Raw genomic sequence first — 23547 nt, forward strand, 5'->3', positions numbered from 1 at the left:
GGGAAGAAATAGATTCATATTATATTTTAATTTTTCAGTTTTAATTTTTCTTATATAGATGGTAATGGTGACAGTAATTTGCTGTATGTCTTACAAGGGCTGAAAGTAATTTGTATAGAGTGGACCCTTGACTTACGAGCTCAATTTGTTCCCAAGGGCTGGTTGTAACTCAGGTTGCTCAATTGTCTTTCAAGTCTCTCTCCTGCATAATTTTAGGCTACACTTTCTTCCAGGCAGACCTCAGTGTCCTTAGAGAGACACTGGCCCAAGATTTCTCAATTAACCACACATAGGAGAGGATGTTGTAATGTTCCTTCCAGAACTCTTTAAGGGTTAAATCTGTATCTGAGACCATCTGGAAGCACAAGCGGCTGGCATTTGGATTAGAACTCAAGACTTTGTTTGTAAGTTAAAACTATAAGTTGGGTCATAACTCAAGTTGTTCGTATGTCAGAGTGGTAGTAACTCGAGGGTCCACTATATATTTTACATATTTGCTTGATTGGTTGGTACTTAACAACTACTGTATGGGGTAGATACTACTGTGTGTTATCCTCATTCTACAGATAGGCCAATTAAGGCACGCTATATTGTGTCATTTGTTCAAAGTCAAAAACCCAACAAATGGAATTGCTGTACAGAGAGAAGTTAAATATCATTTCTGCGTACCAAAAACACTCAAAATATTTATGAGTTGAAATTAATTAAAACAAAATTGTTCACTTCCTGATTCTTAAAACTTACAAAAATACTTTCTTAGTACAAAGTTGACAATTTAGGCACTTACACGGTTAAACTATAGACTTTATATTACCCTTATAAACTTTGTTAGCAAACACATTTCTTAGAAACATTACCATTCTACTCTCAATAAACATAAAAGGAGCAGCTAGGGCTTCAGGTATGGCTCTGCTACAGTGTTGCCTAGTGTGCACAAGAACCTGGGTTCAATCCCCAACACCACACACACATTAAAAGCATTTATAATTATAACAACCAGAAGAAGAGAGGTAGCTTTAAAAAACAGATCTATGAGATATAATGCACACACCTTGCAGTCCATCCATTTAAAATGGTTGTTAGTATGTTTGCAGGATTGAGCAACCATCACCACAATCAATTTTAGAAGGTTTCATCACTAAAAAGATACCACACACTCATTAGCAGCCCCTCTCCATTTCCCAGAAGCCTTAAGCTTTAGGCAGCCACTACCCTATGTACTTCCTATCTCTACAGATGTGTCCATTGTAGACATTTCACATAAATGGAATCATATAATTTGTAGTCCTCCATGACTGGCTTCTTTCACTTAGCATAAAGTTTTCAAGGTTCAGTCATGTTGTAACATGGCATGTTAGCACTTCATTTCTTTTCAGTGCAACTATTGTATGGCATGGATATACCATTTATCACTTGATGGACATTTGAGCTATTTCCACCTTTGAGCTTTCTGAATAATGCTGCTGAACATTTACATGTAAGTTTTCACGTGCACATATTTCAGTTCTCTTGGGTAGAATTCTAGGAATGGAGTTGCTGGATCATATGGTAACTGCTTCATCTTCTGAGGAACTACCAGACTGTTTCCCAAAGCAGCTGCACCATTTTGTATTCCCACCAGCACGGGTTGATGGCTCTGATTATTTCAGATGGTCCACAACACTTGCTATTACCTGCTCTTTTCATCAGAACCATCCTAGTGGATGTGAAGTGGGTTCTCATGATGGCTTTGATTTGCAGTGCTGTTGTTGTTGTTGAGACAACCTCACTAGGTGATCCTTACCAACCTTGAATCTACTATGTAGCCCTGGCTGGCCTCGAACTTCAGTTCTGCTGCCTCAGTCTCCAGAGTGCTGGGATTACAGACCAGTGCCATCATGCCCAGCTTTGATTTTCATTTCTTTGATGACTAATGATGTTGAGCATCTTTTTCATGTGCTTAGTAGCCATATGTAGATCTTCTTTGGAAAAATACCTATTCGGGTTCTTGGTCAGCTTACGAGTTATTTATAATCTTTAATCACTGACTTGAAAGAGTTCTTTGTAGTCTCTGCATATGAATTTCTTATCAGATACATGATTTTCAAATATTTTTTCCCCTTCTTTGGGTTCTTTTCACTTTCCTGGCGGCATTCTTTCATGCACAAAGATTTTAATCTTGATATGTCTAGTTTATTTTGTTGCTGTTACTTACACTTTGGATGTCATACAAAAAACTATTGCCTAGGGCTGGGGATTTAGCTCAGTGGCACCACACCTGCCTTGCAAGCACAAGGTCCTGAGTTCGATCCCTGGTACCAAATAACACCCCAAAAACTATTGCCTAATCTAAGGTCATGAAGACTTATAGGTAGGTTTTCTTCCAAGAGTTTTTTAGTCTAGATCTTACATTAAGGTCTCTGATCCATTTTGACTTAATTTTCACATGTGATCTGAGGTAGGATTTCAACATCAGTGTTTTTTTGTTTTTGTTTTTGTTTTTGGTACCAGGGATCATACTCGGGACCTTGTGCTTGAGAGGCAGGCAGTGGAACCACTGAGCTAAATCCTCGGCCCTCAACATCAGTGTTTTGTTTTGTTTTGTTTTGGTACCAGGTATTGAACTCAAGTCCTGGCACTTGCAAGGCAGGCACAGTGCCACTGAGCTAAATCCCCAGCCCTACCACCCTGAACGCACCTGATCTCGTCAACATCAGTGTTTTGCATGTGGCCATTCACTTATCCAGGCACCATTTATTGAAAAGACTCTTCTATTCTCTCTTTATTGAATTGTCTTGTACCCTTATCAAAATCCAGTTGACTGTAGATGTATGGGTTTATTTCTGAACTGTCAATTCTATTCTATTAATCTACATGTCTATTTTCATGTCAGTACCACACTATCATGATTATTATTGCTGTGTAATAAGTTTTGAAGTGACAAAGTTTCTTTATTCTTTTTCAAGAACTTTATTCAAGATTATTTTGGCTGAAGTCTTTTGCATTTCCTTATGAATTTTATGCTTAGCGTATCATTTTTTCAAGGAAATCAGCTGTGGTTTTGGTAGGATTTCCATTGACTATGTAGCTCAATTGGCCACGCATAGTCATGAACAGGGGATAGTTACCCTTTTGTTTAGGTCCTCTTTAATTTCTTTCAACAATGCTGTATGGTTTTCAGAGTATACATTTTGAACTTCATTTAGCATACTCCTATTTTGGGTTTTTTTATAGTGCTGTAAGTACAATTGTTTTATTAATTTCATTTTCAATTTTTCATTCCCAGTGCACACAAATACAGTAGGTGTTTATATATTGATCTTGTATCCTGCAACCTTACTGCAGTGGTTTATTAGTTCTAATAGTTTTCAGTGGATTCCTTAAGAATTTCTATGTACAAGATCATGTTATCTACAAATAAAGATAATTAATTTGAAGGTCTTTCATTGCATTGGTTTGCCTACCTTTCCTGGCTAGAATTCATGGCACAAGGTTACATAACAGTAGCAGAGGTAATCATCCTTTTTTTGTTTCTGATCTTATAAGGAAAGCATTCACTATTTCATCATTAAATCTAATGTTATCTGTGGCTGTTTTAGAGGTTTCCAAGTTGCCTTTCATTCCTAGATTTTTGGCTGTATTTTCATCTTGAAGGGATATTACATCAAATGTTTTTTCTGCATGTATTGAGATAAATGTGTGCTTTTAGTTCTATATTCTATTACTAGTGTACTATATTTATTGATTTTGAATGTTAAATCACCATTGCATTCCTAGGATAAATCATTTGTCTAATCCTTTTTACATGTTGCTGGATTCACTTTGCTAGTATTTTGTTCTATATTCATAAGAGATACTGATGTGTAGTTTTTGTGTACAACTGTGTTTGGTTTGGGTAGTAGTAATCCTGGTGTCCTCAAATGAATTGGGCAGAGTCACCAGCCTCTCCCACCCTTCTCAGTACTGGGGACTGAACCCAGGGCACTCTACCATGGAGCCACGTCTCCACTCCTTTTTATTTGTTATTTTGAGACAGAGTCTTGCTAAGTTTCCCAGGCCAACTCAAACTTTTGATGCTGCTTCCTCTGCTGCCCTCAGTGCTGGCATTAAAGGCATGTGCACCACACTTGGATCCCTCCACTTTGAGTCCTTTATATAGCTGCCTTACCTCTGTGTATGGTGTGTATGTGGGAGTCACACATGTATGTGGGAGACACACTCTCCAAAGTGTTGTCTGATTCTGCAACTGGTGGCTTCCCTTACCTAGTTTTTTTTTTTTTCTCTGTTGATCTTTTCTCACAGATCTCTCTTCTGTTGGGACATGGATAGGGATTGCCAGTTCCTTCACTTTAGGCAGAGAATAAATTATTTAATTCTGAGTTCTCTTTGTACATATTGATGCTATGTACACTGTTACAAGAGCCACCTTGAATATCCAATAGTCAAATGACTACAATAAAGACTTCATGAAAATTCCTCAAAAAATCAAAAATAATTACCAAATGATCTAACAATCCCACTTCTGCATATATCCTTTTTTTTTTTTTTTTCTGTTTGGTACCGGGGATCTAACTCGCGACCTTGCTCTTGCGCGGCAGGCGCCGGAACCACTGAGCTACATCCCTGGCCCCCAAATCCGCATATATCCAAAGGAAACAAAATCAGTGTGTTGAAAAGACTTCTGCCCTGTTGTGTTCATTGCAGCAGCATTACAGTAGCCAAATATGGAAACCACCTCAGTGTTTGTCCATAGATGCATGGCTAGAGAAAATGTGGTGCATATATACAGAGAATACTATTCATTCCTTTAAATGAACAAACAAAATCTTGTCATTTGTGACAACATGGGTGAGTCTAGAGGACGTTATGCTAAATGAAATAAGCCAGACACAGGAAGATGAACGCTGCATTGTCTCACTTATATACAGACTTTTAAAGTGGAACTCACGGAATTAGAGTGAATGAGAGGGATAGGAGATTTGGGGCGTGAGGGGAGTACCAGGGTGGAGATGAATGGGAAAAGCCAGATGATCAGAATTTCAGGGAGGCAGGAGTAATAAATTCTAATGATCTGTTACACAGTGTGGTGAGTATGTTAATAATAATTTATATTTCAGAATTACTAAAAATAGATTGTAAATGTGTTTACCACAAAAGAAAGGTATGTTGGGGCCGGGGATTTAGCTCAGTGGTTTCGCCACCTGCTGCGCAAGTGCAAGGACCCGAATTTGATCCCCGGTACCAAAAAACACCAAACCAAAACAAAGAAAGGTATGTTGGTCAGATTGTTGTTGCTGTGCCAAACACCTGAGATAAATCAATTTATGAGGAGGAAAGCTTTGTTTTGGCTCATGGTATAAGAGGTTCCAGTCCATGGTCATCGGTCCCATTCTCTTAAGCATGTGGTGAGGAATACGTCATGGTGGGCAGCAAGTGGTATGACCAGCTGCTCACCACATGGTGGCCAGGAAGCAAAAAAGAGAGTCCCAATATCTCCTTCAAGGACAGACCCCCAGTGACCTGACCCACCTCCTCAGGTTCTACCAACCCTTCACTGTCACCACAGGTACAGGCCTGACCTTCAATAACACTGGCCTTCAGGGAACATTTAATAAGAAAGGATAAGCATGGAGCTAAATCCCCGGCCTTGGATTCTATTTTCTGAAGAAACTTGTAGACATGCTTTCCACCTTGGAAAATGTTTATGTTAAACATGAACAGGCGGAGTACAGATTGAAAATTACTCCAAAACCATTACCTTATTTATCATAACACTTTCACCTCTAAAACAGGCTTGATACACATTCAGTGCATTTTGTTTTGATTTTTATTATATCCAAAGGCTTTTCCTATTAAAGGGCTCCTTGGAAACAGTTTTATCTGTAATCATGTACACTAATCAAATAATCCTCAGACTTTTCAAAAGCTATTCATTTAATTTTCAAGGGACAAAGAAGAACAAAAAATTTCTGTAATCCATTTTCACTGAGCTTGTGTATTATGCCAGTAATAGAATCTTTAGAAGATATTCCGCCTCCCTCATGAAAAATAAAAATGGCTTGACTTTCATCAAATACTATCTTACAAATTGCATAGTTTTAGATTGACTTACCAGAGAGAACCGCTGAATAAGGAAACACATCCGAATTTAATTTGGAATAATGGGAATGCTGGCTCTGCTGCAGGTATTGAAGTGTCTGCATGCCAGGCAGGGAATGCACTGGGTTCAGGTTGATGTCACACTGAAGTCATTCAGAGGCTGTCTCTCGCCCTTGCAGGTGGAGCGGGAGAAGGCCATCCTGCTGGCCAATCTGCAGGAGTCGCAGACACAGCTGGAGCACACGAAAGGGGCGCTGACAGAGCAGCACGAGCGGGTGCACCAGCTCACAGAGCACGTCAATGCCATGCGGGGCCTGCAGAGCAGCAAAGAGCTCCGGGCTGAGCTGGACGGGGAGAAAGGCCGGGACTCCGGGGAGGAGGCCAATGACTACGAGGTGGACATCAACGGCCTAGAGATCCTGGAGTGCAAATACAGGGTGGCCGTCACAGAGGTGATCGACTTGAAAGCAGAAATTAAGGCCTTAAAGGAGAAATACAATAAATCTGTAGAAAACTATACCGAAGAGAAGGCCAAATATGAGAGTAAAATCCAGATGTATGACGAGCAGGTGACAAGCCTTGAGAAGACCACCAAGGAAGGTGTCGAGAAGATGGCCCACGTGGAGAAGGAGTTGCACAAGATGACCAGCATTGCCAACGAGAACCACAACACCCTCAACACAGCCCAAGATGAGCTGGTGACCTTCAGCGAGGAGCTCGCACAGCTGTACCACCATGTGTGTCTGTGCAATAATGAAACACCCAACAGGGTCATGCTGGACTACTACAGGCAAAGCAGAGTCACCCGCAGTGGCAGCCTAAAGGGCCCTGATGATGCCAGGGGACTTCTGTCTCCACGACTAGCCAGGCGGGGTGTGTCATCGCCAGTGGAAACAAGGCCCTCATCTGAACCTTCTGAAGTTTCAAAAGAAAACCCAGAGGCCAGCAAAGAACCAAGTCCGACGAAGACGCCCACAATCTCTCCTGTTATAACTGCCCCACCATCTTCTCCAGTGTTGGATACGAGTGATATCCGAAAAGAGCCAATGAATATCTACAACCTTAATGCCATAATCCGGGACCAAATCAAACATCTGCAGAAAGCAGTGGACCGGTCTGTGCAACTCTCTCGGCAAAGAGCAGCGGCACGGGAGTTGGCCCCCATGATCGACAAAGACAAAGAGGCTTTGATGGAGGAGATCCTCAAGCTCAAGTCGCTGCTGAGCACGAAGCGGGAGCAGATCGCCACACTGAGGGCGGTGCTGAAAGCCAACAAGCAGGTAATCTCCTCGTGGGAAAGCAAGCTGGGGAAAGCTCTTGGCCAGCTGAGCCCACAGTTCTGATGAGTTTTCAGTAGTACCAAGATAAGAGTTGAGGAGTCCTGGTCAGTGGACAAGTAGAACAGACCACTGCCAGAACAGAATGTAATGTTTCTAGGTGAGGGGATGGATGAGACAGGAGGGTAGCTGTGCCCAGCTGGATGGCAGAAGAGGGGACACCAGAGGAGCAGACTCAGCTGCAGCTGTGGGATGGCCATCCAGGCAGTGCTGAGTGGAAGTGAGTGTGAAAACAGGAGGACAGGGAGGCAGGGGCTGGCATGGCTGTGAACACCAGCCTGGGAGATGTGGCAGGAAAGGTACCCATGCCAGCGGGAAATCTGGGTGCAGACAGAGTGAAGGAGATCTGGAGCCAAAACAAGATTGCAGCTTAAGAGAGCGATCAGCTGCAAGACTCAATTTCTAGGAGAACAAGATAGGAAGGGGGTGTCCCAGCCTTCACCCCTGGCTTGGGGAAGCAGAGTAGTAGATAAACAACCAAATCTCAGACTCAGGGAAGAAGGAAAGACAGTTGTGGGAAATGCAGTGAGAGAGACAAAGCCAGGTGGATGTTACCAACATCTGAAATGATTTGGAGCAGCAAGACAGGGAGAGAGGGAGGGGAAGGGAAGAAAGAGAATGAGAAGGAACTCTGCCCCATCGGTGACCTGGATTTTAGGTTCAATTGGGCTCGAGGCCAGAGCTTAAGCAGCCAGGAGCTTTTCTATTGTTTCCTATCCCATAGAGACCCTGTCCTTCTATAAGGAAAGTGAGGTGCTACACCATGAACTTACCTGACTAATTCCTCTGTCTCCGTGGTGACTGAGTTTGTTTTCTACCCCCGAGTTGTACGTGAGTGGAAGTGCTATGAGATACAGACCTGATGGTACTGTTTAGTTTATCTGAAAAGAGAGCCTCCAATGACACATATTTGAGGAGTGTGCTGGCCAAATCCTGGTATTGATAAAGACAAGCAAGAAGCAACAGATACCTTCTTCCAAATGCAAACATAATCAGTAGCATGCTTTCTCTTCTGAGACAGGGTCTCACTAATGGAGCCCAGGCTGACCTCAGACTTATGATCTTCCTGCCTCAGCCTGCTGAGTGGAGCCTATGCTGTCTGAAGAGACAGTCAATTCTGTGTCGAGTGCCTTCTTCTTTTGTTCTAGTCTTGGTGGGAACCACGCTGACACTGTGTCACCTGCAGCACAACTTTCTGGTCTGCATCTTCTGTCCCCATAAGCAACACTGTGGTTTATACTGTGAAGACACTTTAGAGACTCATGGGCAGAGTAGGAGTTTTTGTGCTGTTGCTTTAGGGAAATAGAAAAAAATAAAGAGAATGAAGAATTGATGAGATATTGGACTCCAATTTGATGTCCGAATGAAGCAGTTTTTTAGCATAACTCTGCTAGAATCCAAAGACTCAGCAAGTTCGAGTGGTCTTAAATAGCCAAAATCAGCTAGGTGTGGTGGCACATGCCTCTAATCCCAGCACTGTGGGAGGCTGAGCCAGGAGGATCATGTGTTTGAACCCATCCTGGGCAACTTAACAAGACTCTATCTCAAAATTTTAAAAAGGGCTGAGGATGTAGTACAGTGTGAAGGACCTGGGTTCAATCCCCAGTACTGCAAAAATAACCCAAAATCACATTAAATGAAGCCAATTGAACTTTTATCCGAGACAGGGGACATTCTTGGTCAAATCATTTAGATAATTACTCTGACTTCTACCTGGAGATTGAATATTAGCCTAGAATACTAGATCTAGAAAAATGTCAGTGCTTAATGGAAGCAGGTAAGAATGGTTTATCAGAGCCGGGGATTTAGCTCAGCGGCTCTGCTGCCTGCTTTGCAAGTGCAAGGCCCCGAGTTCGGTCCCCAGTACCCCCCAAAAAAGAATGGTTTATCAGCCAGGAGAGACTAATTTGTGAACCAGTATTCATTGATTACATACATAGTTTATATAGAGAGAAAGTGGGGATGCAAAACTAAGGGACTAGCAGTCTAGTGCAAATTCAACACACGCCTGTAGCTACTCCTAGGCCAGAACAGACGAAGCACTTTAGAGTCGGATAAACAGTGCCATGGGGATTCGGGCAGAACACAGCCTTCCTAGCCGAACTGTCAGAGTGCTTTGTGGCAACATTTGCATTAGATTAGACTCACAGCCTGTACAGCTCAGTAAATTAAATGCAAACACGTTTTGAGCCACACATCTGTTACACATTTTAATGCTGTTGGGCCTGTTGCTGGGTGCTTGTGTGCCTTAAATAGCTTCAAGGGTCCCCAGATGACAGCAGTTCTATTTAGACCTTGTGGAACATTAATTATTAAGACTGAGCTGAGAATTCTGTGGCTTAGGAAAGAAAAGGGACTCTTCTTTACAGTCGGCATTCTGTGTTCCATGTGCATCTTTTACTGTCCTTTAGCGTGTTTTCAGAGGCGCGCTGTCTCTGGTGCAGCAGGTGGTTCTAAAGCACTATCTATGGACCAGGCTATTGTAGGTGTGAGGTTCAGACTAATGCATAGCCCTCACCTTCCAGAAGAGGCCTTGGCACCATGGCCGGCAGGGTACAAACCAACAACAGCAGTTTGGTGTTACATGTGCTGCCACCCAGCTATGGGACGTCACAGAGCAAACAGCTAATGTTTCTTATGGGAGCCTTAGAAAAGGCTGCACAGAAGCAATCATATTGCCTGACTTGAACTTGTCCTCTTTCTGCCTTAGACTCCCAAGAGCTGCAGTTACAGGCATGGTGCCCAGCTTTGAATTTATTCTTACAGGTTAAGAAATTGCTTTTTCCAAGGGAAAGAGAGACTAATTCCAGACAGAACAATAGGTACAGAAGGACAGGAGTAATAGAAAGAGGGTACTATGGTAGGGGAATGCTCCAGAAGGTCTCTGACTGGAAATAAAGCTTTTCTATTTAGAAAGTCAAGGTTGCAGTGTGTAGAAAATGTAGTAAATGCAGATGTCAGCACTTTTACTAATGGGTCTGAGGTACTTAAAATTACTTAACTCTGAAAAAGCTTTGTGCAGCCTGTGGACACACAAATCTATGGTCCTTCTTGGCATTTTTCACAAGCAGCAAGTTTGTACTTCTGTTCGGATCTCACTGTCTCCCTCCCCTTGTGCTGTCCTAGGTACCAACTATGTGCTTACAAATTTGTTACAGCTTCAGTCTCACAACTTAAACAGAGTCATCTGTTCAAGATGAATCTGTGTTTGAACTTAAAGAGAAAAACTAAGCAATTAATATTTTCCCCCCCACATCAATTTCTACACTTTGGATAATTTTCTGAATTTATAACATTTCTGAAGATTCCACTAAGTATTAGTGCTACAGAACATACAAAAGTACTTTATGAGCAACTTCTCATTTAATTCTGAGTTTAAAGTCAATCAGGACTAACAGGAAACAACTCTGGAATTAAAACATTAGCAAACTACTCCATGTTAACACTGAATTAGAATCTATAGAAGTTGGCACTTTGCCTAAGAAAGTTGAAGCTGTCCATTTCAACCTCGAAAAGACATGTTAACAACCCACCATAGGCTCCCTGAGAAATTTCATTCGTAATGAGGCTTTTTTTCACTAGTATTAAAACAGATGATCTTGTATAAACCCAAGTTCTTCCCAAAATTGAGGACAAAAGGAGGTATTTCGGAGAGTGTTTACTAGAAACCCACCTAAGCAGGGAAAGAAGTCTGATGCCCTGTACAAACAGGCAGAGTGAGGGGGCTTGTTTCAGAGGAAATGAGTTCAAAAGAGTTGAAAAAGAAACTAGTTGTCTTGTTTTTGTGGAGTTGAGTCTGATTAAAGTCCAGGTCCAGAGGTAGGAAAGAGCTGTTAACTAAGCACACCTTCTTCCGGGAGAAAAGGTCCTGATCTCTCTTCTGATTATAGCTTTTATCCTTCTTGTGTTTACCTTTACATCTCTAAGCTTGGCTTAGCTGTCTAAATTAGCTCTTAACTCAGTGGGCTATTTTCTTTTTCTGAACCAATTGTTAGGCTGTTCTGCCTATTCATAATCACTAAACTAAAGTAAATAAACTAAATTTAACCACTACACTACTGTATTGGATATTTTTATAAAGTCTGAAGAGCAGTAGCTTAGTTTGTAAAAATGACATTTCCGGTTTGACTTCATCCTATGGGCAGCCCTGAAATACTTGCCAGTTTTTCTGCATTGATTCAGTCAGTGTGGTTTTTACTTCCAGCTGTGCCATGCTAGTTCTAGATTTGAAACACTGCTAATCCAGGAACTTCAGAAATGCCCCAATCCAAATTCAAACAAATAGTTGAACTCATCCCATATTTTAGAGCCTCTGTTTTTCTAAGATATGATGAAGAATTAAACTTAACTGTAATTCGTTGTTTTGAACAAGTTGTGTGGAAAGACTTAGAAAATGCTTGGTTGTCATTTCTTTTCCTTAAACATATGATGACCTGGGTTTATAGTTTTTCATACCACACTCATGTAGGGCCGGGAGTTAGCTCAGTGGCACCGCGCCTGCCTCACAAGCACAAGGTCCTGAGTTCAATCCCTGACACGAAAAAAAAAAAGCATACTATACTCATGTTATAAATTACAGTGGTCTTTGTCTTTTAGTCTATGCTTCAAGCTCACAGAGCACAGAGGAACTCAAAAATACTTGAGTTCAAACATTTCTTACATGGAAATTACACTTTTAAAACTTCTGAAGTCAATTCTTGGATAGAGTTTCACTTTGGCGCCCTCTTCTCTGACGATCCTACCCCTTCAGCAGTCCGGGAGAAATGTTGACGAGCAGCTGCCCTTCCCTTCACTCCTCGTACTGACTGCACACTCTGGCTTCCAGCACAAACCACATTATCAGTTCACAACACGTTTGATGTGACACAGAATCCCCTACGTCCTGTGTATGAATTATGATTCTATAAACTCTGACCAAATCAATTCCGCCTTCCGTTGATGGAAGGGAATGCAGCCAGACCCCACATGAAGAAATCCACATGGCAGTTTCCTGTGGTGAAATGGTAAGCGTTGTGATTTTTCTGCTGCAGACAGCAGAGGTGGCCCTCGCTAATCTGAAGAACAAATACGAGAATGAGAAGGCAATGGTGACTGAGACAATGACCAAACTCCGGAACGAGCTGAAGGCTTTGAAAGAAGACGCTGCCACCTTCTCCTCCTTGAGAGCAATGTTCGCCACGAGGTAACCAGGCTTCTCCCTGAAACTGGCTATAGTGCACGGGAGGGGACTCTATTCACAGTGGTCTTCGGGAATCCTGGGTGTGTTTGGTGTGTGGTTCGGACAGGAAAGCATGCCAAGAATGACTCCATTCTGACAAATCTAAAACAAAACTTTACTGCTTACATTCAGAGCCCTCTCCTGGACACTCTGGACCAAGCAGTTTATTACAGAAAAACCTTTGTAGCTGCCTCAGCCTGAGAATTGCTTGAGCCCAGGAGTTCAAGACCAGCCTGAGCAACATAGCAAGACCTAGCCTTTAAAAAGCTAAAGTAGGGGCCAGGGATTTAGCTCAGTGGTTCCTCTGCCTGCCTGGACAGCACAAGGTCCGGAGTTCAGTCCCTAGTACCAAAAAAAGCTAAAATAAAATAATTAATCAGTTACTATAATGATTTTTTGGTGGTGCTGGGGATTGAATCCAGAGCCCACATTCTCAGTCCAAGGATCAGATTTTTTTAAAAAGACTTTCTTAAAAAGCCCACTTTCTAAAGCAGGCAAATATTTTTCAGCCTGAAATATATTTCTGTGACTAAAATATTTAAAAGTGCTCACCATGAGTATTCTGTTAGAAGATTCTTCTATTTAATTTCTAAAAGGTAATTATGTATATCGCCAAATTTTTCACATTACCTAACTAATTACAGAAAATACTAATTTCTACCTCCCCCCATGAGTTTCTTTTTCAGTCAGCAATGTATTTTCTTTTAAAACTTGAAATAGTTGTTGAGATATATTGATTTGAGACTTTCAGTGTATTACTGAAATTTCTCTGGTCATAATGCAGTGCCCCCCCCCTCCAAAAATTGAAAGCCACCGATTATATACCCTGTATGGTGCAAATTTGGTACAGAATTCACAAAGCATAACTCTGGCTTTATCTATAGATGAGGGAAATAATTTATATGTAGGTGATGTAAAGAAGATGTCGGGCTTTCTGGGAGTCCTCTGTGGTCTGTCCAGCTTTTTACTAGGAGAGAGAACGCTCAAGGTCCTGTGTGGTGGAATTTCCTGGACATGACAGAAATAAGGTGGGCACCTGAGACCAGAGGTGTGAGAACTCGAGGGGACTGCTTCTGGTCGCAGAGCATGGTGGCATTTGGAGATCAGAATTTGTGCACCCGTGGAGGACAGAACAGAGAATAGAAAGGGGGACAGTGTCCCCCTTTGGTGAAGGAAATCAGGATTGCATTTAGATCAAGAGAACATAAATTTCCTCTTTGAGAAAGAATATATTTTTTAAAAATTAAAGGAACATTTAAAAATCTCAGTATATGAAAAATGTCTTATATATGAATTATCTCCCAATAGTTCATTTTCACAGACATTTTTTTTTAGGTACAATAACTACCTTACTCTCTAGCATTAAAAATATTGTTATCTGGCCAATGAATATTTCGGGGGGAGTTGAGACAGTGTCTTGCTATGTAGTTTACTCTGGCCCTGAACTCACTATGTAGCCCAGGCCGGCCTTTAACTCGCAGCGATCCTCCTGCCTCAGCCTCCCTAGTTCTGTGATTACAGATGTGTGCCCAGCTGGCCGATGAATATTATTGTCAGGTCCTGAAAGTCACTTCACATTTTATGAAGCTCTGATATTTATATAGATCCCTAGTACACTCCTTGACGCTGAGAGGTAAAGAAGACGGGCTCCCCCTGGATTTCATGTTCTTTCAGGCAGCCCAGGTTCGTGCTGTTTCAGTGTGCACAATACATTTGGGTTTACTCTATGAGACCATCAGCTGTCATCTGGTACACGAAGAATTTTTGTCATTAACAGCATACCTGGTAAATAAAATCAGCAGAAACTCAGAAAGAGCTTTTTCTCCACATTGCTTCTTCCTTCCAAATGCATGTGGATTTTCCTTCAGGGGAGAAATGGGTCGAAGAGCTGATCTTCATGCCTCAGCACAAGCGTGAAGCCAGCCTGAAGATGCTCCCAACAGGCTGGCTCCCTCCAGCTCAGACCCTGTGCGAATCTCGGGTTCTTTGACAACTCACTGCTTTGTCACCTGTTTAAAAAGTCATTATTTTCTGGGCTGGGGATTTAGCTCAGTAGCACCATGCCTGCCTCACAAGTCCAAGGTCCTAAATTCGACCCCCGGTACCAAAAAAAGTCCTTATTTTCTAACTCAAGCAAACCTGCCATATTGAAAACAGTGCCAGCTGCAGTCTGTACTAAGCTAAAATAAAACCTGTAAGTATATGTGCTCGCTTCGGCAGCACATATACTAAAACCTGTAAGTATAGATAAAGAAGCAAATTTTTTAATTAACATTCTTTTGGATGCTGTCAGTAAGCTTTTCACATTCCTGCAAAAAATTCGCTGTTATGTAGTGGAAAGAGCCATTGTAACACACCTGAGTACACCAGCATCCTAAATATCTAAATTCCAGTCAAATTCATAGCAGTAGTTCCTCTCTTATCAGTGGGGGATGCGCTACAAGGGCCCCAGTGGACTCCCAAAGCCACAGCTTGTACCAAACCACACAAACATACCTATGATAAATTTTATAGTAATTAGGCACAGCAAGAGATTAGCAATAACCAATAATACAGTGGAACGATTATAATAATATATTGTAATAAAAGTTGTGTAAATGTGGTCTCTCTCTTGAAAGAGGGAAGACAAATACTAATATTTGAGGGCTACCATTGGCCTTGGATAACTGAAGCAGAGGATGAAGGAGAACTGTACTATTCGACTTGTTCCAGTTCCGTTTTACCAGATTCCTCCTGACCCCTGCTGTGCTTGGGTTCCAGATGTGATGAATATGTCACACAGCTGGATGAGATGCAGAGACAGTTAGCGGCTGCAGAGGACGAGAAGAAGACCCTAAACACTTTGTTACGAATGGCTATCCAGCAAAAACTCGCCCTGACTCAGCGGCTGGAGGACTTAGAGTTTGACCATGAGCAGTCCCGACGCACCAAAGGCAAACTTGGAAAGAGCAAGATCGGCAGCCCTAAAGTAAGTGGGGAGGCGTCAGCCACCGCGCCCACCATAGACACTTACCTCCTGCATAGTCAGGGCCCACAGACACCCACCATGCGGGGCAGCAGTGGCACTCAGAGGAAAAGGTATGCATGCAGCGATCTTCACAGCATGATGCAGTGGCCAGATTTCAGTTAACTGCAAACATGAATGTGCTCTTGTTGCGAAGGATGGAGGAGGGGAAGGGGAAGCCCAATTTGGAGCTGGTATCAATGGGCCTTGCTAATGTTGGTCTTTCCAGATCAGAACCTTGTGATAATTGCATTGATATTTTTCTTTCTGCACCCCATCCACACCTCTCAGTTAATCATAATTTAATTTTCAAGTGTCTGTTAAATATTTTTGCTGTTCTTTGTATGCATATATATAAAATGGGTAGACAGAGTGGCTATTAAGAACGAAGCTGGGGGGCCAGGGATGTAGCTCAGTGGTATCGCACTTGCCTCGCAAGTGCAAAGTCCTGAGTTCAACCCCTGGTCCCCCCCCAAAAAAGAGAGAGAACGAAGCTGTGTTCTATGTGAGCTGTAATTTTAAAAGTCATTGTGCCTCTGGAAAATGGTGCTATCTAGCAGCTTCTCCTTAAGGGAGACAAGGATATAAATATGTTCTCTTGGGGAACTTCTGCCCGTGTGTGCAAAACTGGTGACTGATGGCCAGGGCATGTCTGTATTTAGGTAAAATGGAATGGAAAACATAGAGTCCTTTTCTTAAAAGCAAATTGTTGTGTTTTTAAATTTGGCATGTGAATATTTCTCCAGAGAGACCATTTATAAGGTTTTTAATGGCTTGTTTTTGTGACATTTTTCCTGAATCCTGGTTGTTAAATTTCTTATCTTGTGTTTTCCATTACTATGGTAAAATTTTTATTTGAGGAGCTTTTATTTATGAATCAAATAATACATAGAGCTTCTATCTGTGCTTCAAACTGACTGTGATAAATCTCTTTTCCAGTGTCCAAAACAGTTTCCAAGTAGGCCTGTATCCTCATGTGGAAACTTAAAAAAAAATAGCAGGAATCTTAATTAATATATTTTTTTAAATTAAATGCCAGTATAAATAATGTTGTCACTGGTGAGGCACTGAAAGGTAATTAAAGTAAAACTTTTTTGTTTCCTATATGTATTTTTCTTGGATCTTCTGCAAGACAATTTTCACCTTCCCTTTGTGATCAGAGCCGTCCCAGGACTTCAGGGGCCTCCTACCTACAGAGTTTATTAAGCGTTCCCCCCGACCCCACCTCCACAGAATCATTTCTTCTGAAGGGCCCCCCTTCCATGAGGGAACTCATCCAAGGGCACCGGCTCAGCAAGGAAAAAAGGTTAACCGTGGCTCCACCAGGTAAACACTTTTTCCTTGGGTGCATGTGACGCAAATGACTAGTTGAAGAGACAGACGACTCTCCCTTCCTTCCAGCCAGTCATACCCACCCTTGGCAGAGTCCAGCTATTCAAGTGAAAACCCCTGTGCTTCCCTTTTCCTCCTTGACTGCGGCCAGCCAGCCTTACTTAGAAGCCTCCAGGGCTTCCATCCAAAAGCCCAGGGAGGAAAACTCCAACAGGAAGGATGGATAAGGAAGTTAGCAACAGGTACAATGCAGGATACACACCTAGATCCTATTTGCAATTTGGTAGCTCATGGTGATTCCAGTGTGGTCAGATTTTGTTTCCCTCTTGCCATTTTTCATGTAATTTCACAAGGAGAACCATATTATAGCAAGCCTTTTGGGCTAATTTCCTTTTGTAGTGACTCAGAATGTTTCCTCGGTTATTATACACAAAATAAAAGTGAACTCCTTGAAGGTTTTGCCCCTCAGGAACATTTAGGTCTAAACATAAAGGTTCTTACAATTTGCAAGCACTCATTGATTTATATCATCAGCATGTTCACAATTTACTTTAGCGTCACTGTTTTGCATTTTCTGTTCTTCTTTTTAACATTTCCTATGAAGAGGCCTCAATAAAAAGGCCTCTGATTCATGACAAATAAAAAAAACATGACTTCTAATAAATAAAGATCATCCTTTTGCAAAATCCCTATGTGCGTTAAGAATAGGTTAGAGGGGGTGCTGGGGATTTAGCTCAGGGGTTCTGCTGCTCCCTGCCTTGCAAGCGTAAGGACCTGAGTTTGATCCCCAGTACCAAAAAAAAAAAAAAAAAAGAATAGGTTAGAGGCAGCAAACAGGAAGTCCACAATACAAAATAAGGCCAAGGACAGCTAGTATTTGAAAATTACAGGGAATAAGAAATTGAAACTAACTCAAGTTAAGTAGTCAGCAGTTACAAAGACAGGGACTTCACATGAACGTGCGTGTTTCTGGCCTCTTTTTAAAGACCCTGGGTGTTTGGCAGCCCGAGTTCTGTGGTCAGGCCTGTCAGCACCCTGTCAAGCCGTGTAGCAGCTGTCGCATGGACAGGGTGAGCTTACACTCTGCCACGGTGCCATTGCCCCATGCTTACACCCGGCCTCCTGTACTCGTGTCTGTTACCTTCTGGCCTCTGCTGTACCCTTCGAGTTTGCTTCCTACTTAATTTAGTTCCGTTTTACCTGAATTCCATTTTGGAGACCTCAGCCTTTGGGTCTCTAGTACTTTTCTTATCTGATTCATATAATCAGCCTACTGATCGGGATGGAAAGCTGTCATATAATCATTCTCATCACATGTTCAGCCCTCTAAGAATGCCTGAGGAAATGGGTGACAGCAACGTGGAATGGCATGATAGCCCAAATGCATGTACACTGATCACTCTCATTTCGTCTTTCATAACTCATTTCCTGTTGTTCTAGGCCCCTTGGAAGGTACCTTCAGTTATTCTGTGACTTCCCAAAGAGGTGATTATTCGTCAGAGCACCTACCTCGAGTAAAACCCATAAAACGTTTTTAGTGTTCCAAATGGATTTAGGAGCACTGCCTACTAGTACTTGGAAAAATAATGGTATGGTTAACAAATAACTCCTATTGTATTTAAATTTTAAGGTGACGTATCAAGATTAAAATTAATAAATATTAACAATAACTATTTCCATCTTTCTATGATTGGTCCTTGGATACATGAATGTGTATTTTACATCACTATCATTACAGTGCAGAAGCCATTAATTACTATTATATCATAAACTCTTCCATGTTGCTAGTCATTTTTAATTTAAAGATGTATCTTAAATTTTATTTCAAATCTCATTGCATTGCTCACTCCTTCCCCTCTTGTTGGCTGTGATAGTTTTCCATGATTTGTTATATTATGGAATGCTGCTGATTGGAATATCCTTATGCATTCAACTTCTTGCCTACTCAGGTTTTTGTTGAAAGTGAGGTCATGATTTAGAGGTCAAACATCTTTATGATTTTTTGCTCCATTTTGATGTTGCATTGAAAAGGATATAACATATACTGGCTGAACAAAACACTTTCCCTATATTCACATTCTACAGTATCAGTATCTTCAACTCTAAGGCCAGTTGGTGTATGTGAAGGAAAGTACCATTACATTGTCTTAAATTCTTTAGTTTTGAGTAACCAGAAAATATCATCAGCTTCAGAAATGATTTCCATGTACAAGATTAGAAATACAGGGCTGGGGATTTAGCTCAGTGGCACTGCACCTGCTTCGCAAGCACAAAGTCCTGAGTTCTATCCCTGGTACCAAAAGAAAAAGAAAAAAAAAAGATTAGAAATACAAATAAAATTCAGAATCATCACTAGGACAGGAAAATCACATTGATGATAACAGCGTATTGGCAAATGTTATATTTCTAAGCATTTACTTGAGGTTAAAATAACAAAAGGAAGTAAAGCTTATACCTTGAGAAATTTTCATTTATATATCGTAAGTTCAATCAGATTAATCCTTAGTAAATTCTTACCAGGTAGTCCAACAACATATTCTAAAAGACCCTGTTTAAATGAATTACTGTAGAAATTGATTAATCATCTACACTAAATTGTAGCTTCTAAAAATATCCACATGTATGACAAACGTATTATTTTTCTGTGGCTAAACTATATTGGGTAAAATATATTAAACATTATTTATGATGCTTTTGCTAGATAAAATGTTTTTACTAAGCAGAAAAAAGGAAAACGTGTCACATATATAACCAAATGCAAGAGGTATCTAAAACCCATGAGATGAGGCCAGGGATTTAGCTCAGTGGTTCTGCCACCTGCCTCGCAAGCACAATGAATTTGATCCCTGGCACCAAAAATAAATAAATTAATAAAATAAAAAATAAAACCTATGAGAAACAGTAGATCTTATGAGTATTTTTTACTTACAAGTTTAATATAAATTATTGATTATAAAATGTGCTGGCTGGTAACAGTATAATAAGTCATTTGAAAGGACAGTTTCCTGTTAATTCTTCAGAATCCTTTTGATGAGTGTTGTTTTATAAAATACATATTTAATATATATTTTTAGACTCTTAATTTTATTTTAGTAAGCAGATAATGAGCTTTCTTTTGAGGATCATTGAAGTAATTATATCAGTAAACATGAAATTTAGAACATAAAATGTTTTTACCCTTTATAAGAGATACTTTTAAATAGATTTCATTTCCGTGAGTTTGTCAGCAGAAAAGCTTATCTTCTTACAGGCACAGTTTCTGGAACATTGGCTCTCAGGTGGGCGGGCCATCGTGACAGGATGTCCGGTGGAATGTCACTAGGATGTCCGGGGCTAGTTGGTTTGTTACATTGGTACAGCCTGCTGAGGGAAATTCTGGCCTCATCTCTGACTTTGGCTCAGCTCTGGTCAAGCCAGCCCCTGAAATTCCTGTTTCTGATTGCCACTGTGGACTCCTTGTCCCAGCAGATGCACTGCTGTGTCCTCCCCATGCTCATCCTAGTTTTATGGTCTCGGTTATCAGCTTGGATGAACTTCAATCAAAGGGACCTGTTATCATCAGGGAATGTATAATAAAGCAGCAGATTACATATTTCATCAAATCACAGCTTATTTTATAGTCAACATTTTATATTGATGCCATAACAATCTAGGCATAATAATAATAATAATAATTTTGACATATAGTATTATTATCATTTAATTAGTAATTAAAACCAGTTTGAGCTGAGAATAGTGGCATATGCTTCTAATGCCAGAACTCAGGATACTAAGACAGGAGGATCTCAAGTTTGAGGCCATCCTGAATTACATAGTGAAACCCTGTGTCAAAAACAAACAAACAAAAAATCTATCTATCAGAATATGTAAAAGGAATCTACCTGATTCACAGGCAAGAGATGTTTTTTCTGTAATTAAAATCTGAATGCATGTGTGCAAGACAAATAAGACATTTCAAACTTGGAAAAGCAGGTGTGAAGTCTCTTCCTGAAGTAACACGCTAAGCAGTTTGCTCTTTAGGTTACTACTGCACTAGTGTGAGAGAATAATATTGTTTGGAAATCTGCCTTTTTTTCTGTGATATTTTATATTTTGCCATTTTCAAAGCTACATAAAATAACTCCTTTAAGTCTGTAGTCAACATACACACGAATATTTTCATAGTGGAAAATTACCTTTACATTTTACAACATACGAACCAGAAAACATTTTCCTACTTGTTGTATTACAAAGCCCACTTGTACCAAAACCACATTTCCCTCATTAGCATTTCCTTATTCACTCATTCATTAAAATATAGTGAGCACTACTGTGTGTCAGGCAGTTTCCTTGGCTATAAGGCACTTTCCTGGTATATGGTGATATTCAAATGAAATGCCACCCAGCCTTGTTCTTCAGAAGACTCTCAGTCGTGGGCCGGGGATGTGGCTCAGTGGTAGAGTGCTTGCCTTGCATGCACAAGGCTCTACGCTTGGGAAGGAAGGAGAGAAGGAGGAAGTCACATTCTGATAGGCGGAAGTAGGCACATAAGGAACGGTGCCAGTAGATGCTCCTGGAATAAGCACAGGTGTTAGAGAGGTTAGGGACCTCTTCCCAGAATAGCTGAAAGTTCTGGCTATGAAGGTGGGCAGAAGGTAGCAATAAAGGTGGGAATGAGAAGAGCTTTCCAGAACAGAGCTCATGTATGCAGGCTGTGAGCTTGCGACAACAGCCTGCTCAGGATGTGGAAGTGATGGGAATGAGAGTGGAAGGTGAGCAGGCTAGAAACCAGAGAGTAGATCAGAGCTGGCCAACTGAGAGCTGTGGTGCTGAGTAGGACCAGGTGTCCAGTACAGAATGCTATCCTAGCAGCAAGGTGAGAATGGAATAGGCATGGCTAACACCTACGGTAAAGAAGCAGGTGTGGAGACTAAGGAGAGATGCAGATGAGGGGGATACCACAGTCAGAGCTGGGGGGAGAAATGCTTGCCTGTGTGCAGGGGAAACTCCCAGGTGGGAGCCAGCGTGTCCTGGGCGCACAGCCTGCCCTGCCACCTGGTCCTTCCCTGTCCCCAGTTCTGGATGTGGGTAGAGCTCAGTGAATGCTGCTTGAACTTCCTGAACTAATGGCTTCAGTAGTTCGCTGTTTCTAAGTTATAGTTTTCCTATAGAGGCTTTCCTATTTCCTCATTACAATTCATTCTTTTTCCACGGTATTCAGCCCTTGAAAGAGTAGGAGTGGAATGAAAGTCTTCTGTTGAAACCTGTAATCTTTATTTTCTTCTCCTATGCTGGGGAGGGAACCCAGGGCTTTGAATATGTGAGGCTAGTGTTCTACCAAACCTGGAATCCTTTAACTTATCTTTTTTCAACATAACTTTCCGAGAGTTCTTCCCTATAGAAGGCTTATATATTGCCTAATAGGTACTAGAGCTTATTGTCTTTAATTTGGAATCTGCCAAAACAGAAGTTGATTCACCAATACTAATTCAGGGCTGGAGGTGTGACTCTGTGGTAGATTGCTCACCCAGCATGCACAAGATCATGGGTTTGCTCCCCAGCATAGCAAAGAAAAAAAGAAAAAAGGCAACAAAACTATTAGCTACACATTTTTTCAATATATAGTAGCATGCAATTAAACATTGGTTCAGATTTCCAACTTTAATGAACCAATCACACATGCTGCAAGGTTGGTTTTGTTTTTTTGGTTTTTTGGGGTTTTTTGCAGTACGGGGGATCGAACTCAGGACCTTGCACTTGTGAGGCAGGTGCAGTGCCACTGAGCTAAATCCCCAGCCCTGCAAGTTTTTTCTTTTTGGAGGGGATTAAGGATTTGTTACAACAAATGTACAACACCTCCATTTTTTTGTTCATTTCTTTAAGTATTTCTTCAAGTGGTAATTTCATTTTTCCAGGAAACCTCTTAGTACAGAATGATCTTGAATTGGAATGTGCAGTGCTGAGGGTATCATTTGAGAGCTGTGTCTGTTTGTTAGATTCTGTCACTGTAATGACTGACACCTAAGTAAAAACTGAAGAATAGAGCAGTTCATCTGATTTTCCCAACTTGTTCTATATTTGCTTTGCTTAGATAAATATCAAATATCTTCAAATTTATCTCACTCACCTTTTATTTTAAAAGCTAATTTTGTAAAAATATTTTAGAATGCCAAGATTTCTATGCTTTTGTTTATTTAAGTTCTGTGCCTTGTATATGATTCTGCTGCTGTGTACACACCCACAGATATCAGGAAGCCTGTGCTGGGGGCCAAGCCGCTGCCACGTGCCCAGCTGAGACAGCACGGTCGGAGTTCACCATCGGATTCTCCTGTGTGTCTCTGAGCTTCTTGTGGGCAGAACCTCCTTGGTCTTTGACTTCCAGTATCTTGCCCAGTTCCTGGTACATAGTAGGCCTTCAGCTTGTAGGATAATTGATCATTGGTCCAAATTTTCTCCCGTATCAAAATAAATAGCTTTCTTATGATTTATCTTGTACATGTATAGTTCTCTTGGTATACAGAATTATCAATAGTCTAATTCAGTTACCCTTTAATGTAGTAAAATCTACATAATTTTCCAAGTGAATTACTTGTCTGACA

The 23547-nt window shown here is 41.1% G+C and overlaps 1 protein-coding gene across 8 annotated transcripts in view; it reads left to right on the forward strand.

Moving 5' to 3' along the window:
• Bicd1 (BICD cargo adaptor 1) overlaps positions 1-23547 on the forward strand; it is a 220662-nt gene that overhangs the window by 168741 nt on the left and 28374 nt on the right. For 3 of the 8 annotated variants that reach the window (XM_021236547.2, XM_004855025.4, XM_004855027.4), the window contains exons 5-7: positions 6258-7358; positions 12446-12597; positions 15394-15601. In XM_021236547.2, coding sequence (XP_021092206.1) covers positions 6258-7358; positions 12446-12597; positions 15394-15601 — 1461 coding nt within the window. Of the gene's footprint in view, positions 1-6257; positions 7359-12445; positions 12598-15393; positions 15712-16769; positions 16964-18409; positions 19980-23547 lie in introns of those variants that run through there. The other 5 variants (XM_004855023.4, XM_004855022.4, XM_021236545.2 and 2 more) reach the window with 4 other exon arrangements.

This window comes from Heterocephalus glaber, unplaced genomic scaffold (genome assembly GCF_053883595.1).
Source record: "Heterocephalus glaber isolate CG9 unplaced genomic scaffold, H.glaber_assembly_v1.0 deba00001733, whole genome shotgun sequence".
Taxonomy (NCBI): Eukaryota; Metazoa; Chordata; class Mammalia; order Rodentia; family Bathyergidae; genus Heterocephalus; species Heterocephalus glaber.